Source organism: Perognathus longimembris, chromosome 1 (assembly GCF_023159225.1).
Source record: "Perognathus longimembris pacificus isolate PPM17 chromosome 1, ASM2315922v1, whole genome shotgun sequence".
In the NCBI taxonomy this organism is placed as follows: domain Eukaryota; kingdom Metazoa; phylum Chordata; class Mammalia; order Rodentia; family Heteromyidae; genus Perognathus; species Perognathus longimembris.
Genome location: NC_063161.1, coordinates 58,938,044 through 58,953,609, shown reverse-complemented (window position 1 = coordinate 58,953,609; position 15,566 = coordinate 58,938,044). Strand labels below are relative to the sequence as shown.

Below are 15,566 nucleotides of genomic sequence, written 5' to 3'. Positions count from 1 at the left end.
ATAAAAATAAGGTTGATACAAATGGATAGAGGAAGGATGGACAAATGCAGTCACAATATTCAGTACACACTTATGAAAATGGAAGCAGGAGACTTGAGGGGGGGTGTTGGGGAAGATGGGGGAGAACGATGGGAGGGGTGACATGGATGGAGATGCACTGTCCTCATAAATTGACATGAATTGAAGCCCCTTTGTACAACTCCTTAAAGAGTTTTTAAAAACTTCAAAATTAAGAAATAAAAATACAAAAAATCAAAGAAAAAGGAAGCCCAAAGAGATTGCCTTCCAAGAAATACACATTTCCATTTTCTGTGTGTGTGTGTGTCCATCCAGAGGAAAAGGATTTTTAGAAGTACTTTTTTTCAAAATAAAATCTTAGTTGTGGCCCAGTGCCAGTAACTCACACTTGTAATCCCAGCTACTCAGGAGGCTGAGAGCCAAGGATCTTGGTTCACCAAGCCCAATGCCCAAAAAGCAAAAAGCTTAGAAGACGAGGTGGTTGTCCTCAGCCTTGGTGATTGCCACTCACCAAACCAAACACAACCAAGAGATGAAACTGGTTAGAGGCCAGACACAAAAGCTCATGCTACTCTGGAGGCTGAGATGGGTGGATCAAGATTTGAAGCCAGTCCCAGGCAGGAAAGTCTGTGAGACTCTTATCTCCAATTAACCAGCAAAAAGCTGGAAGTGGTGCTGTGGCTCAAATGGCAGCATGCTAACCTGAAGCACAAAAGACAGTGCCTAGGCCCTGTGTTCAAGCCTAGGACGCCATCCCCCGCATCAGATAAGTTATTAAGCTTCAGTACTAATTATTGAACTTAAAATGTTATCATGACAGGCTGCTAACAGGTATTACATGCTCAATATTTAACATCTGATCTCACTTAGTTCGGTTGTGTTGTCCACAGACACATCACACACCATCGCTCCTTTACCTCAGTTCACAGTCTGTGTTGCATCCTTCAGTCACGGTGGCAGGGAGCTGCAGGTGGTCGCAGCGCTCATCTGACACAACCACGCCATCGCTCTGACGGATGCAGACAACCTTCCTCCTACGAAGACCTTGGCCAAAGCCAAACCAAAACATGACAGAGATTGAAGAAATACTGGCATCAGTAGGAGTCCCGTCATTATTTAAGTCTGCCATAGCATGCCTGCAGGATTCACCCAGGAAAGCAATGGTTTCCAATCCCACTTAGTGGATATGCTAGCATGCAACTTGAGTCAAAAATTCATTTCTAAAATAAGGAAGCTGATTTTTGGATGACTGAAGAGTTTGATTGATGAAGAGACAAGAAATGAAAATGGGTAATTGCAGATTAGAGTCTCATGAACTTTTCTGCCCCGGCTGAATTCAAACCACGATGTTCAGATCTCAGCCTCTTGAGTAGCTACAATGACAGGCGTGAGCCACCAGAGTGCCTGGCTGTCTTTCTGCTTTTGTCACACCCATAAAGTTCCCTACTTTACCATTTTCCTCTTAGCCCCTTTCAATTAGTTACACCATTTGTACAAATTTCTTTTCTTTTCTTTTTGGATGGTGCTAGGATTTGAACTCAGGGCCTGGCACTTACTAGGTTATTGCACTTGAGCCATACCCTGCTGTCTTTTTGGCCTTACTTGGCTTTTCAGCGAGGGCCTCATTTTTGCCTGGAGTCAGCCTCCGATGGCCATATTATCTATACTTCCCATGGAGCTGGGATTACAAGTATGTGCCACCATGCCTAACTTGTTTTTGTTAATCTTACCTAGGCTGGCACAAATCTATTTTCTCATGGCCAGCTAAAAGAAATAAAAGGCTGTGGATGTTTGATATCTAAAGGAAGTGGATAGGAAGCAGGAAAGAAGTTAGAAAGACTTGAAAATGCAAAATAAAAAGAAGTAGTATTGATGGGGAGTTGAATGAGGCTGTTAAGTATGACAAATGCAAAGAATAAGAAGAAAATCAGGAAGGAATAAAAGGCCAGATACTTTCTTATGGGGTTCAGTGGGGTGGGGAGAAGAAATGGAGATTCCATAGGGACCCAAAAGATCCCAGTGCATGCTGTCAAACTTTGGGCTGCTTTATTACCCAGGTACCTTGACACATTTTGCTACAATCTTCCCATGGTCCTTGTGGATCCCAGGCAAACGAGTCACTCTTCTCTTCCACAGGAATGTTGAAGGAATAGTGCACATTCGGGTTGTATAAGTCACCAACACATAACACCTCAATAAAAAAAGAGTACAAATAACATACAATTCATTTTCAATGACTTTTTTTCTGTTTTTTTAACTGGAGCTTAGTCTCCTTGCTTTTCTCAATTGAGGCTCTACCACTGGAGCTACACCTTCAGCCCTGCATTTTGCTGGTTAATTAGAGATGGAGTCTCTTGGAATTTTTCTGCCCAGGGTTGGCTTTTGAACCAGGATCCTCCAGATGTCAGCCTTCTGAGTGAGGAGGATCACAGGGGCGAGCCTCCAGATGTCAGGCTCCTGAGTGAGGTGGATTACAGGAGTGAGCCTCCAGATCTCAGCCTCTTGAGTGAGGAGGATTACAGGGGTGAGACTCTAGTGCTCAGATAAATATTTCCTTAATATATCATTTATTATTCTTATTCTTCTTATTATTATTTGGCCAGTCCTGGGCCTTGAACTCAGGGCCTGACCACTGTCCCTGGCTTCATTTTGCTCAAGGCTAGCACTCTGCCACTTGAGCCATAGCGCCACTTCTGGCCATTTTTGATATACGTGGTGCTGGGGAATCGAACCCAGGGTTTCATGTATACAAGGCAAGCACTCTTGCCTCTAGTCCATATCCCTAGCCCAATATATCACTTTTATGTTTAATGATAAATGCTAATCATGTAACCAGTTTAATTATTCTATTAAAATTAAAGCTAAGCCATATAAAGTCTAAGTACTATCACTACTTATTAAAGCTACTGAAAATCTGTTTTACCTGCACCACAAGTTCTTCCTCCAGTCGGTCAGTGCTATTAATTCTTTCTAGTGAGTGGTTTGATCCACTGTACTGAAAAATAGCTCCTTGTATGTTGATTTCTTTCTTTGACATGCTTACAACAAAATTTCCATTCAAAAGAAAATTCCCTTGAGTGTCAGATAATGCTAGAAAAGAAGAAAATATGGTTCACAAAATTGCAAAGCCAGACAACAGTACAGAAAATACATTTCTAGCTTTTTTTGGAGGGAGGGGACAGGTAGTACTGTGATTTGAACTCAGGAGCTTGCCCTTGGCTCAGCTTGCTTGCTCAGTGAACACTCTGCTACTTAGGCCACACATCTAGCTCAGCTTTTTTGAGGATTAGAGACAAAGTCTCATAATCTTTTCTTCCTCCAGCTAGCCTCAAACCTCCATCTTCCAGATCTAAACTTCCTAAGTAGCTAGGACTACAAACCCTAGCCACGGATACCCAATACTACATTAACTTTTTAAATTCAAATCCTGTATTGATTTTAAGGGAACTGATTTGATGTCACTTCTACTGTGGTGAAGTGGGGAAACTTGAGCCTAACAGCTCAAGATATGAAAATATCTCACTCTATACTTCCCTATCTGAACCCCACATCTGTCCCATGAAGCTTTGCAGCTTCAGAAGGGACTGGCAGGAAGTGGCAAGGAAAAGAAAAATCACAGTACCAGCAGAGAGGTAACATACATCAGCCCCAGCCGTCCACAGAAGGAAAGAAGGAATCGCAGAGCTTCATTCCATGTGTGCTTATCTTGAAGAAATGCACACAACACTTTCAACTTCCAGGTTCAGTATTCAAAAAGACTATGGCCAGGCATGTGTGTGTATGTGTGTGTGTGTGTGTGTTTGTGTGTGTGTGTGTGTGTGTATGTGTGTGAGAGAGAGAGAGAGAGAGAGACAGATAGAGACAAAAGGAGAGAGAGAGTGTCCTGGGGCTTGGACTCAAGGCCTGTCTTTTAGATTTTTTACTCAAGGATAGTGTTCTACCACTTAAGCCACAGCTCCACTTCCAGCTTTTCTGTAGGTAGTTTATCACAAAGAAGAGTCTCATGTACTTTTCTGCCCAGGCTGGCTTCAAACTAGATCCTCAGTTGACAAGTGTGAACCACAGGTGGCCTGCTAGGGACATGTTTTACATAGCAGTCAGGTGACCTAAGCTAGCATGCTATTCCAGGGACTTGGGAAGCTTTCTAAAAATTTCCATCCCCTTTGGACCTCCATGAGCTTGCACACACATCATACATTGGTGGCTGCTTACTAAAAATGTTTACCAAGGTAGTTGTCATCTTCTGGTATTCCAGAATGGCTGTACTGAAGAATTTCAATGTTTGTTGCTCCTATGGGAATCTTGACAACAACATTATAACCTGCGACAGAATCAGAGACATGTCAACTTTCACAGAATACAAATGTCCAAGAGGCGATCACTGCAAAATATGAATGGCACCATCAGACCTTGTTCCATTTTGCCTTTAAAAGGGAACCCATGGTGGAATGGTTGTTTCCTTTCCAATTAACCCCTCAACAAATGACAGCAGACTGAGAAAAACTAGCCACTGTCTACAAATAAAGATTGTGATTCTTTTGTTGTTGTTTGGCACTGAATTCAGGGCTTGAATACTGCCCCTTAGCTTTTATGCTCAAGGCTACCACTTTGCCACATGAGCCCACATCTCCACTTTAGCTGGTTAATTGGAGATAAGAGTCTCATGGACCAAAGAGTCTCAAAGCCAAAGCTGGCTTTGAACCGTGATTCTCAGATTGCAGCCTGACAGGAGTAAGCCACTGGTGCTCAGTCATAGACATTAACTGGTTGCATTGTGACAATGGGTGTATTCAATGCTCGCCTAAGAAAGGAAGTAAAATATGAATAATAAAATTGCAAGAGTCTAAGGAGGCACAATGGGTGGTATTCATGATTGAGGCTGAGCAAGGTGAAGGCCTTATGGGAGCAAAGTGTTCATTCACAGGCCGGATTCTGCTCCGGGTCATCCATCACCTTCCCTGGATAGAGGCCACTTCGCTCCTCCTGACCCCACTCAGCTTTGGACAAGGGCCAATATCAACATTCCCATTAGAAGTCAGGCAGAGGGCAACATCTCAAGCTCTTTGCAAGGAAGTGGACATTCCATGGCAGCCTAAACTATGATCATGATGTCAGGTGACCTTGAATGGTTTTGGAGTAGTCAGGCAATAAGAGTTTGATCATTCTGCTTAAGTTAGCAGTCATTCTGCTTAAGTTACCAGTCTCCAAGACTAATTTTAATTCATCATGATGAAATACTCCCATTTACTATGGCCATTAGTCATCCTTGGCTATCACACTTCTGCAAAAATGCAAACCTAACAGATTTCACTAGTGATTTATAAAGGTGACCACCAGAGGGCAGAAATGAAACAAACACTTTCATCTTCCTTCCTTCCTTCCTTCCTTCCTTCCTTCCTTCCTTCCTTCCTTCCTTGGTCCTTTTTCACTTACAGATTTCTCAATTCACAGTACATATTTTTCAAGGTTAATCATATTAATCCTTTACTATATGTGATTTCTGTCCCGGAAAAGAATACTTTCCAATAAATATAGACCACGATAAGTGTATCATTGGTTATAGAATATCAAATGTATGTACTTTTCATAAAATAATATGTAAGCATAATTAGAAAAAAAGTATGGAAAATCATCTAGAACTACAATTCATAAGTACATCCAGAACAGCAGATAGATACAAATATAGAATAGATAAAAATATACATTGGGGGATTGGGCAACTGGTGGCTCATGCCTATAATACAAGCTACTCAGGAGGCTGGGATCTGAAGATCATAGTTTGAAGCTAGCTTGGACAGGAAAGTCTATGAGATTCTTATCTCTAGTAAATTGCAAAAAAGAAAGTTGAAAGTAGAGCTGTGGCTCAAGTGGTAGAGAGCTAGCCTGGCATAAAAGGAAGCTCAGGGACAGTGCCCAGACCATGAGTGCCCCAGGTACTCAATAAATGAATGAATGAATGAATTTTACAGTTTAGTTTATACCTCTTTAGCTCACCAACAAGTCAACCAGTCTGAATATATGTGAACATCATTTAATGAGGAAAGATAAGACTGGAGAACAGTGTTATTTGGAAAAAAGACTTCCTCTTATAAAAAGAAAAAAAATTCCTAGGAAATCTTTGAATGAAAAATAGCTTACTCTCCTAACAATTTTGAATAAAGATAAAAATACAGCCAGGCCTGATGCTAATGACTTGTGCCTGTAATTCTAGCTACTCAAGAGGCTGAGATGTGAGGATCACAGTTCAATGCCAGCCCTGGCAGGGAAGTCCATGAGACTCTTAACTCCAATTAACCACCAAAAGGCCAGAAGGAAAGGTGTGGCTCAAGTGGTAGTGCACCATCCTAGAGTGAAAAACATCAAGTGAGACCAAGAGGCCAGCCCTGAGTTCAAGCTCCAGTATTTGCACCAGCATTCATATGAGCACACACATGTGCACGCATGACACACATATGCATACACACATGCACACACACACACACACAGGAAAATAGAACTAAGCACACAGCTTACCATATCGAACAGTGCTGTTGAAGACTCCTGTCAATGTCCTGCACGAAGAGTCATCTCCACCACACACACCACACTTATCTCTCTTGACCTTGGAGTTTAACACATGGTCACAGCCAGCTGGCTTTAAAACACAATGATTATAACCCAGATTATAAAAATGACTAATTATAAGCATCGTGTTTTAAAGTGTCCAAAGTCCACTTCACAAATGTTCCTGGTGTGAACAGAGTCTGTACAACAGGGCTTTTCAGAGTACTGCTGATCTCGTGGGTATCTTTGTTTGGACACACCTGCTCACACATCTAAAATCAGCATTTCTCAAAACATCAGCTTCACACTCTCTCATCACCCCACCTGAAGCAACACTTACAAAGACAGATTCCCAGATTTTCTAAATTGATAATTTTCCAGAGAGAAAGCCCAGAGACCCACATGGCCTCACAGGGGGTGATTCCTATACCTAGGATCATTGGAAAACAATTCTTTAAAGAAATGTAGATTAGTGAAACTAGGATTAGATAAGTAACACACTCAACTGCATGATAAAGATGTCCTTCATGACTTAGCTTTTCTAAATCATCATCCTAGAGCTCTAGGAATAAAGCCAGTTTCAAATGACCATTTAATAGAAAGAACTGGCTGGGCACTGATGGTCCACGCATGTAATCCAGGCACTCAGAAGGCAGAAATCTGAGGATCACAGTTCTAAGCCAGCCTAGGCAGGAGAGTCAGTGAGACTCTTATTTCCAATAAACTACTCAGATAAATCCAGAAGTGGCACTGTGGCCAAGTAGTAAAGCATTAGCCTTGAGAAAAAGAAGCTCAGGGACAGCATCCAGGCCCTGAGTATAAGCCCCAGGACCAGCAGAAAGAAAGAAAGAAAGAAAGAAAGAAAGAAAGAAAGAAAGAAAGAAAGAAAGAAAGAAAGAAAGAAAGAAAGAAAGAAAGAAAGAAAGAAAGAAAGAAAGAAAGAAAGAAAGAAAGAAAGAAAGAAAGAAAGAAAGAGAAGAAGAAAGAAAGAAGGAAAGAAAGAAAGAAAGAAAGAAAGAGAGAGAGAGAGAGAGAGAGAGAGAAAGAAAGAAAGAAAGAAAGAGAGAGAGAAAGAAAGAAAGAAAGAAAGAAAGAAAGAAAGAAAGAAAGAAAGAGAGAGAGAAAGGAAGGAAGGGAGAGAGGAAGAAAGAAACAAAGAAAGAAAAAAAAAGAAAGAAAGAAAGGAAGGAAGGAAGGAAGGGAGAGAGGGAGAGAGGGAGGAAGGGAGGGAGGGAAAGAGAGAGAGAAAGAGGAAAGAAAGAAAGAGAGAGAGACAGAGAGAGAGGGAAGGAGGGAAAGAGAGAAAGAGGAAAGAAGGGAAAGAAGGAAGGAAGGAAGGAAGGAAGGAAGGAAGGAAGGAAGGAAGGAAGGAAGGAAGGAAGGAAGGGAAGGAGGAAAAGAAGAAGGGAGGGAGGGAGAGAAGGAAGGAAGGGAAGGAAAGAAAGAAAGAAAGAGAAAGAAAGGAAGGAAGGAAGGAAGAGAGAGAGAGAAAGGAAGGAAGGAAGAAAGAAAGAAAGAAAGGGGGGGATGAAGAAAGGAGGGAAGGGAAAGGGGAGGGCTGATTTCTCCAAAACTAACATCCACCACAGTAAACAGTGTCTATTATAAGAAAAGACAAATCATAGGTGGACAGATGATAGATAGATAGACAGACAGACAATAGACAGATAGAGTAGGCAGATGATGGACAGACAGATTGATAGTATTGATGGAAAGATGGTTAGACTGATAGAGGGCTGGCTGAAGGGATCGATAGATGGATTGGAAATTCAGAGGCCTGTGCACTTCCTTTTCACAGAAGGGTTGTCCTCCACATGCTATGATGTAATCCTTTCAACTCTTTAGTTAGATGTCTAGATTGAATGGCTATCAAAAAAAATATCATAAGCCTCATGTACTCTTTATATAAAAGACAAATATTTCCAAAATGAACATTTTAAAACCTATTTTCTAAAGGTAGGATGCATCTAAATGTTCATATGGTTTCATTATATCTTTTGTTTTTCTTTTTTGCATTTGACCATGGCCTTTTTCAACCCTCTGAGATTTTTTTTGTTTTGTTTTGTATGGGTTTTTTTTTCGTATTTGTTTTCATTTTGTTTTTGTTTTTGCCAGTGTTGGGGCTTGGACTCAGGGCCTGAGCACTGTCCCTGGCTTCTTTTTGCTCAAGGCTAGCACTCTACCACTTGAGCCACAGCACCACTTCTGGCTTCTTCTCTTTATGTGGCGCTGAGGAATCGAACCCAGGGCTTCATGCAAGCTAGGCAAGCACTCTACCACTAAGCCACATTCCCAGCCCCCTTCACCCCACACAGAGTTTTTGAAGAGACTTCTGCTAATACTTAGGTATTGCAAGGCAAAGCTCTTTGAACATCTGATTAAGTTTGAGTTCAAGGCCTTTATTATTAGGGAACAGGAAGTAGGTCTTTTGAGTACCTTCACCGAAGGAATGAGTTACTGACATTACTTTTATATTCTTCAGATAATATTCACTGTACACTCAACATCGGTTGTCCAGATCGCTGCCTACAGCGTGCTTACCTGCAGGTCTCATCTGCTCATTGAGAATTCCACCAAATGGGCCATCAGCTTCCAACCTTTGCCTAATCCAGTACTTTCTGAAGATTCTTAGGTGCAAAGCAAATCCCATTTCTCTTTCCATAACTCTTGTGCTTTTGTTTTGTCTTGTTTTGTATGAGGCTTGAACTCAGAGCCCAGAAATGGTCTCTTGGCTTTTTTACATAAAGCTAGCACTCAACCATTGAGTCATAGCTCCACTTCCAGTTTTTTGCTGGATAATTGGAGATAAGAATCTCATAGACTTTCCAATCCATGAACCATGATCCTCAGAACTCAGTTTCCTGAGTTGCTAGGGTTAGATGTGAGCCACCAGCACCCAGTTCCCCAAAATTCTTACATAAATCCCCAAGGTGTTCAGACAAGGAGTGCAGGAAATGCCCATCTGATTGTCTCTAACTCCATGTGTGCTGCCCACTTTGTTCCCTTAGCTTTGACATTTAGCAGAAGAGGTCGCGCCATCTTTTCATGAACACTTCTCTGAAGGCTTTGTCTATCTCCTCATAAAATAGGATGCTCCTATGCCAGGCACTATAGGCCCTGGCCTATAATCTGGCTACTTAGAAGACTGAGGTCTGACAATTGCAGTTCAAAGCCAGCCCATGCAGGAAAACCCATGAGACTCTTCTCTCCAATGAGATAAAAGCCAGAAGTGAAACTATGGCTCAAGTGGTAAAGTGCTAGCCTTGAGCTAAAAAGACCAACAAGAGCAGAGAATTGACCAATAAGCAAATCTAACCTTCCTCATACAGATCCAATGATGTCTTGGAGCTCATAGACCCAATTCTTATCTGACTGCCGTGGCTTCTGTCTATATCTTAGCTTACTTGGAAGGTCAAAGACTAGAGGAAACATTGTGATTCAAGATCCACCCAAACAAAATGTTTACAAGATCCCATTTTCAACCAATGAAAACTCATTAGGCTGGCTACACACCTGTTATCCATTCATCTATTCAGAAAGCATAAATAGGAGGACTGCAGTCTAGGCTGAATGGCCAGAAATGTAAACTCTATTTGAAAAATACTAAAAAGTAAAAAGGGCTAGGCTTGTGGCTCCAGTAACAGAATGTGTGCTTGGGAAACACCAAGTCCAATACTCCCAAATAAGAAAGTCTGAAGGAACAAGAGTCATCTTGGGTGGGAGAATGGCAAAGTCATTTTGGGTAAAAGCGAGTATATCATGAGACTTACCTGACACAGGCCTTGAACACAGATATCATTTGTTCCCGTCCCACAAGGAGTCCCATCCACAACCTTGTCCTTGAGTTGGTAGAATCTAGGGGTCCCAGCTACCCGGCAATAGAGTTTGCAGCGATCTTTTGGGGCAACTGTAGGAAACAAAGTTATGTTTGGGATGTTACAGCAGTGCAGCTGTGTGCTCCTCCATCTCAAAACACATTTGGGGAAGCATCATGGTCAATACTTACTGCCGCTGAGCTTGGGGAGCCATCTCACGTCTGGGGTGAGCCCATTGAAGTTGAAATGTTTACCATTAAATTCAGAGCACTGCTTCTCTCGGAAGTCCTCCTTGCCTTGTGGGCAGGGATCAGTACTACATGACCGAAATTTCATCCTGCGGCCCACACAGTACTTGCCTCCGTTTCTTGGCCTAGTCAAATTCATTACATTGTAAAGCCACATCAGTACAAAGATTACTTTCTGCCCTTGATGTCCCATAACCACTTCCATTCTTTGCCAGGACCAAGAAAACCACTGATGGGTCACTAATACTTTTGTTGTGTGTGTTGGTTGTTACATTCTGTTTTGTCTTTGTGGGCTTGAGGCTACTACTGACATTTGAACTGAAGGCCTCACCACTTGCTTGGATGGTACTCTACTGCTTGTGTCATGCCTCTAGCCTCACTTTTTGCTGGTTAGATTGGAGATGGAGTCTCATGACCTTTATTTTTTGGGGCCTGGGCTGGCTTTGAATCTCAATCCTATAGATCTCAGCCTCTTGAAAAGTGAGGATGACAGGTATGAACCACTGGTAACTACCTAGTAACACTGAGTTGTTGTTGTTCCTGTTTTTTAAATGGAATATTAAAGGGGGTTTTAATAATTCTATGATTAATAAACTGTAAAAAAAAAATCTTAAGGTGGACACTGAGGCCTGGATGGCAGAAATGGATCTTACCCTTGGTAATAGTAATTGACTGGAAACGATAAGACTTTGTTTCAAAAGTTTTTGAGAGGGTTTGCTCATTTTCTGGAAAAGGGGGGGGAAACATGTAATGAGATAAAGACAACAATGATGTCAGGCTAAAAAGGACATATATATATGCATGAATGTGAATATTTATGTTTGTGATCTGTGCCCTACTTGTCACTCCATTCAAGGAGTCACAAAGTATCCATCTATATCCATCTCTCTCTCTCAACATATACTGAAAAAGCCTGAAAAAACCGGCAGAATTTCTAGGATACAAAGACTTCCAATATAATTGAGCAGTTCTAAAATCCAAATGTGCTGTTAGATTTTAATTCACAGTATGTGACCAGAAGGCTTGTTAATAAGGCATATAGGAAAGAATATCACACTTCTTATCAGATTATAAACCCTCCATACAACAGAAACATGTATAGAAAAATCTTTATGGAGCCGGGTGCTGGTGGCTCATGTCTACAATCCTAGCTACTCAGGAGGCTGAGATCTGAGGATCGCAGTTCAAAGCCAGCCTAGGCAGAAAAGTCCATGAGATTCTTCTCTCCAATTAACTGTCAAACGGTCAGTGATAGAGCTGGGGCTCAAGTGGTAGAGTGCTAGCCTTGAGCAAAAAAAGCTCAAGGACATCCTCCCCTCCCTCCACAGGCCCTGAGTTCAAGTCCCAGTACTGGCACAAAATAAAAATTCCTTTGTGGAGTCTAAGGTCTTTTAAAATATTTGCAGAGGGAAGATACACTCCAAAGACAGTATAGCATCTACAACATGGAAGAAAATGTGATGTGTCAAACGACACAGAATAATATAAAAACCAGTAACTACACTACATCATATCTTGTCCAGGACAACCAATACTAACTCCATGGAAGGTTCTAGAATCTTTCGTTAGGAACACTGTTTGATGTGAAAAATACCATAATATTCCTATCATACACATGTATATAAGTATTGCTTAAATTTATACTCAATGAGGAAAAAAATAATGAAGAGAATAGTTTGATCTCCATTCATATTGTAAAATTTCATCTATTCCATGTGCTACAAAGCTACAAAAGCAAGGAAGGAAGGGCTTAAGGTCTTCCAGAAGTTTATTTTTTCTGAACCTCAGGAACTTGAAGACTGATCTTGAGTTTTAGAATGGAATGAAAGTGATGGTTATTTTCTGGTGCTTTGAGATAATCTTAATTCACGGTGACATAAAAAGTACATACTCAGGGCTGTCACAGAGCCGGGTAGAGCTTTTGACTCCACCTCCACACGTCCTGGAACAAGAGCTGTATGGCCCCCACGGCCCCCACTCGCCATCCACAGCACGCAACTCCATGTCTCTGTTTACACACTGCCCGTGGTAGCAATGCTGTAAAAAAAAAAAAAACAACACATAAACAGAAGTGATGTATGCACATCTAGCCTGGACACCACAATTATCATGATAAGAACACAAACATTAGTAAAAAACGAAGAAGCCAAGTGCTGTGGGGGCCATGCCTGTATGAAATCTGAGGATGGAGGTTCAAAACCAAGCCGAGCAAGGAAGACCACGAAACCCTCATCTCCAATGAACCAGCAAAATGCTGGAAGTAGAACTGTGGCTCAAGTTGCAGAGTGCCAACCAGATTAGTCAAAAGAGCAATCTGTACATAATTTAAAGCAAATGGATTAATTCAGAAATAGCACCACATTGGGTAGAAACATGAATACTTCCAAATGACACCACAGAATGTGAAAATAACATCACTAAGGTTTGAAGTCTCATTGGGGGAAGAAAAGAGAATCAAAAATTAAAGTGGAAAATGATTTGTTGTTGGTGGTGGTGGTAGTCTTGGGGCTTGAACTCAGGGTCCCTGAGCAATTTCTTGCTAAAGGCTAGCACTCTACCACTTTAACCCACAGCCTCACTTCTGGTTTTTGAGTGATTAACTGGAGATAAAGAATCTCACAGGGACTTTTCTGCTCAGGCCAACTTAGAGCCATAATTCTCAGATCTCAGCCTCCTAAGTAGCTAGGATTACAGGCATAAGCCACCAGCACCTGGCTCAGGAAAATGATACTTTTTAAAGAGATAAATATTAGTTTAATGCTGATTGCTTCCATGCTTTCAATGTTTTGCTCTAATATTATTGATTCATCCTTTCATCCATTTAATTTTCAACTTTTTTTTCTATATTCCTCCATGACGAAGTTTGATTTGCTTAGCCTCCTGTTACCTGTAACATGATAGCCACGGCAAGGAGGCTTGAAATTTACCTTCTATCTTTTCTCAAGAATACTTCATACATGGTGACACATTCTTGTGGCATCCAAAAGAAGGAAACTAGCATCCATTTCTATTTGGGGAACAAGGCTTATCAGTCAGCTTCCTAAGAGCTTGTCTCCTACTGGGGGGTTAGTAGCCACTATTATTAACTACATGCATTTATCATTTCATTAGAGTTGTAAAATGGTACTATTCTATCATTCATTTATTAGCATACTTAACTTTCTACTTAATCCCAACCAAATATTCCACCCAACATTCTCAGATGTTGACCTCTCTTCTTCCCTCACTCCTTCCTTCCCTTCCTCCCTCCTTACCTCTCTCTCTCTCTCCCTTTCCTTTTCTTTCTTCCTTCCTACCTTCCTTCTTTCTTCTTCTTTCTTTCTTTCCTTTACTTTCTTTTTCTTTCTTTCCTTCTGCTGGTACTGAGGCTTGAAATCAGAGCCAACCCATCATTCTTGCTTGGCTTTCTCTGCTCACAGCTGGTCCTCTACTACCTGAGACACACCTCTACTTCCAGCTTTTTGCTGGTTATCAAAAACAGGAGTATCAGATTTATTCACCCAAGCTGGCTTCCAACTATGATCCTTAGATCTTAGCCTCCTGAGTACCTATGATTGCAGGCATGAGCCACCAACCTCTGGCCTGACCAACTGTTTCTTTTCTTCTCACCAATAAATGGAAACATATCGAAGAGTCTGTCCTCAGTGTCCCACCAATCCTCCTTCCCACCCCACAGCACCCAACACAAATTCTCAGTTTTGTTGCCTATGTATACCCATGCGAACACCAGAATCCTAGTCAAAGTCAGTCAGTCCCTCTACCCTTTGTCCTTAGACCCATCCTTTCTCACTATTCAAAACGTCACTACAGTGAAATCTCCTTCCCACATGTGCTGTGGCATCGCTGTTTTAGTTATATTTCTTCTTTCCCTTTCCTTCTTTCCTCCATTTCATTCCTTTTGTCTTTCTCCCTTTCTCTTTCCCCTTCTCTCATTTATCTTTCTTTCTATTTTTGCCTGGAACAGGTTAGGTAATCACTCTACCACTGAGCTGTTTCTTCAGCCCATGTAGAAACTTCTATCATGAGTAAATTTATGCTCATTGAAGTGTTACCTTAAAATTGACTTGTATTCATTTTTTGACATTTTTCTTAGAATCGGTTTGCATTTATTTTTCACTGTGATAAAAAACGTCCATGAAATTTACTACTTAACCATTATAAATGTTCACATCATTGTGTAACTAGTCTCCAAAACTTTTGCAGCTTGTAAACCTGACACACATTAAACCACCACTCTCATTTCCCCCTCCTGGAGACCACCACCCCACTGTCTGCTTCTAGGAAGTTGACTATATAGATCCTCTGTATAGTTGGAATTGCACTAGATTTGATTTTTGGAGGTTTGCTTATTTACTTATTTATTTATTTTAGCTTAATGTCCCCAAGTGCAAACATACATTTATCTGGTACTCCAACAATTCTACTCCAAGACAAACACACATATGTCCACAAGAAGATTTATACAAGATGTTCACAGCAGCTTTATTCATTACTACTAAAACTCAGAGATGCTCCTGGAGAATAAATTAATTGTGTATATTTCTACAGTTGAATTATACTACCAAATGAAGGAATAATGCTGACATAGACGATAATACGGATGAAGCCGTGAGCAAAAGAATACTGGTCCATTACTCTAACCCTGAAGAAAGTGCACTGTATGGTTCCACTTACATTAAGATCAAGAACAGCCAGGTGGGCTTGGAATATGGCCTAGTGGCAAGAGTGCTTGCCTCACATACCTGAAGCCCTGGGTTCGATTCCTCAGCACCACATATATAGAAAAGGCCAGAAGTGGTGCTGTGGCTCAAGTGACAGAGTGCTGGCCTTGAGAAAAAAAAGAACGAAAGAAAAGAAGCAGGGACAGTGCTCAGGCCCTGAGTCCAAGCTCCAGGACTGGCAAAAAAAAAAGAAGAAGAACAGCCAGGTGCAAGTGGCTCAC

The 15,566-nt window shown here is 41.3% G+C and overlaps 1 protein-coding gene across 1 annotated transcript in view; it reads right to left on the bottom strand.

Moving 5' to 3' along the window:
• Adamts20 (ADAM metallopeptidase with thrombospondin type 1 motif 20) overlaps positions 1 to 15,566 on the bottom strand; it is a 110,857-nt gene that overhangs the window by 48,928 nt on the left and 46,363 nt on the right. Inside the window, exons 12-19 of the mRNA XM_048350887.1 lie at positions 12,516 to 12,661; positions 10,568 to 10,749; positions 10,332 to 10,468; positions 6,532 to 6,652; positions 4,244 to 4,339; positions 2,942 to 3,108; positions 2,080 to 2,209; positions 936 to 1,062 (exon numbers count right to left, since the gene is read on the bottom strand). Of these exons, the coding sequence (XP_048206844.1) occupies positions 936 to 1,062; positions 2,080 to 2,209; positions 2,942 to 3,108; positions 4,244 to 4,339; positions 6,532 to 6,652; positions 10,332 to 10,468; positions 10,568 to 10,749; positions 12,516 to 12,661 (1,106 nt within the window). The remainder of the gene's footprint in view (positions 1 to 935; positions 1,063 to 2,079; positions 2,210 to 2,941; positions 3,109 to 4,243; positions 4,340 to 6,531; positions 6,653 to 10,331; positions 10,469 to 10,567; positions 10,750 to 12,515; positions 12,662 to 15,566) is intronic.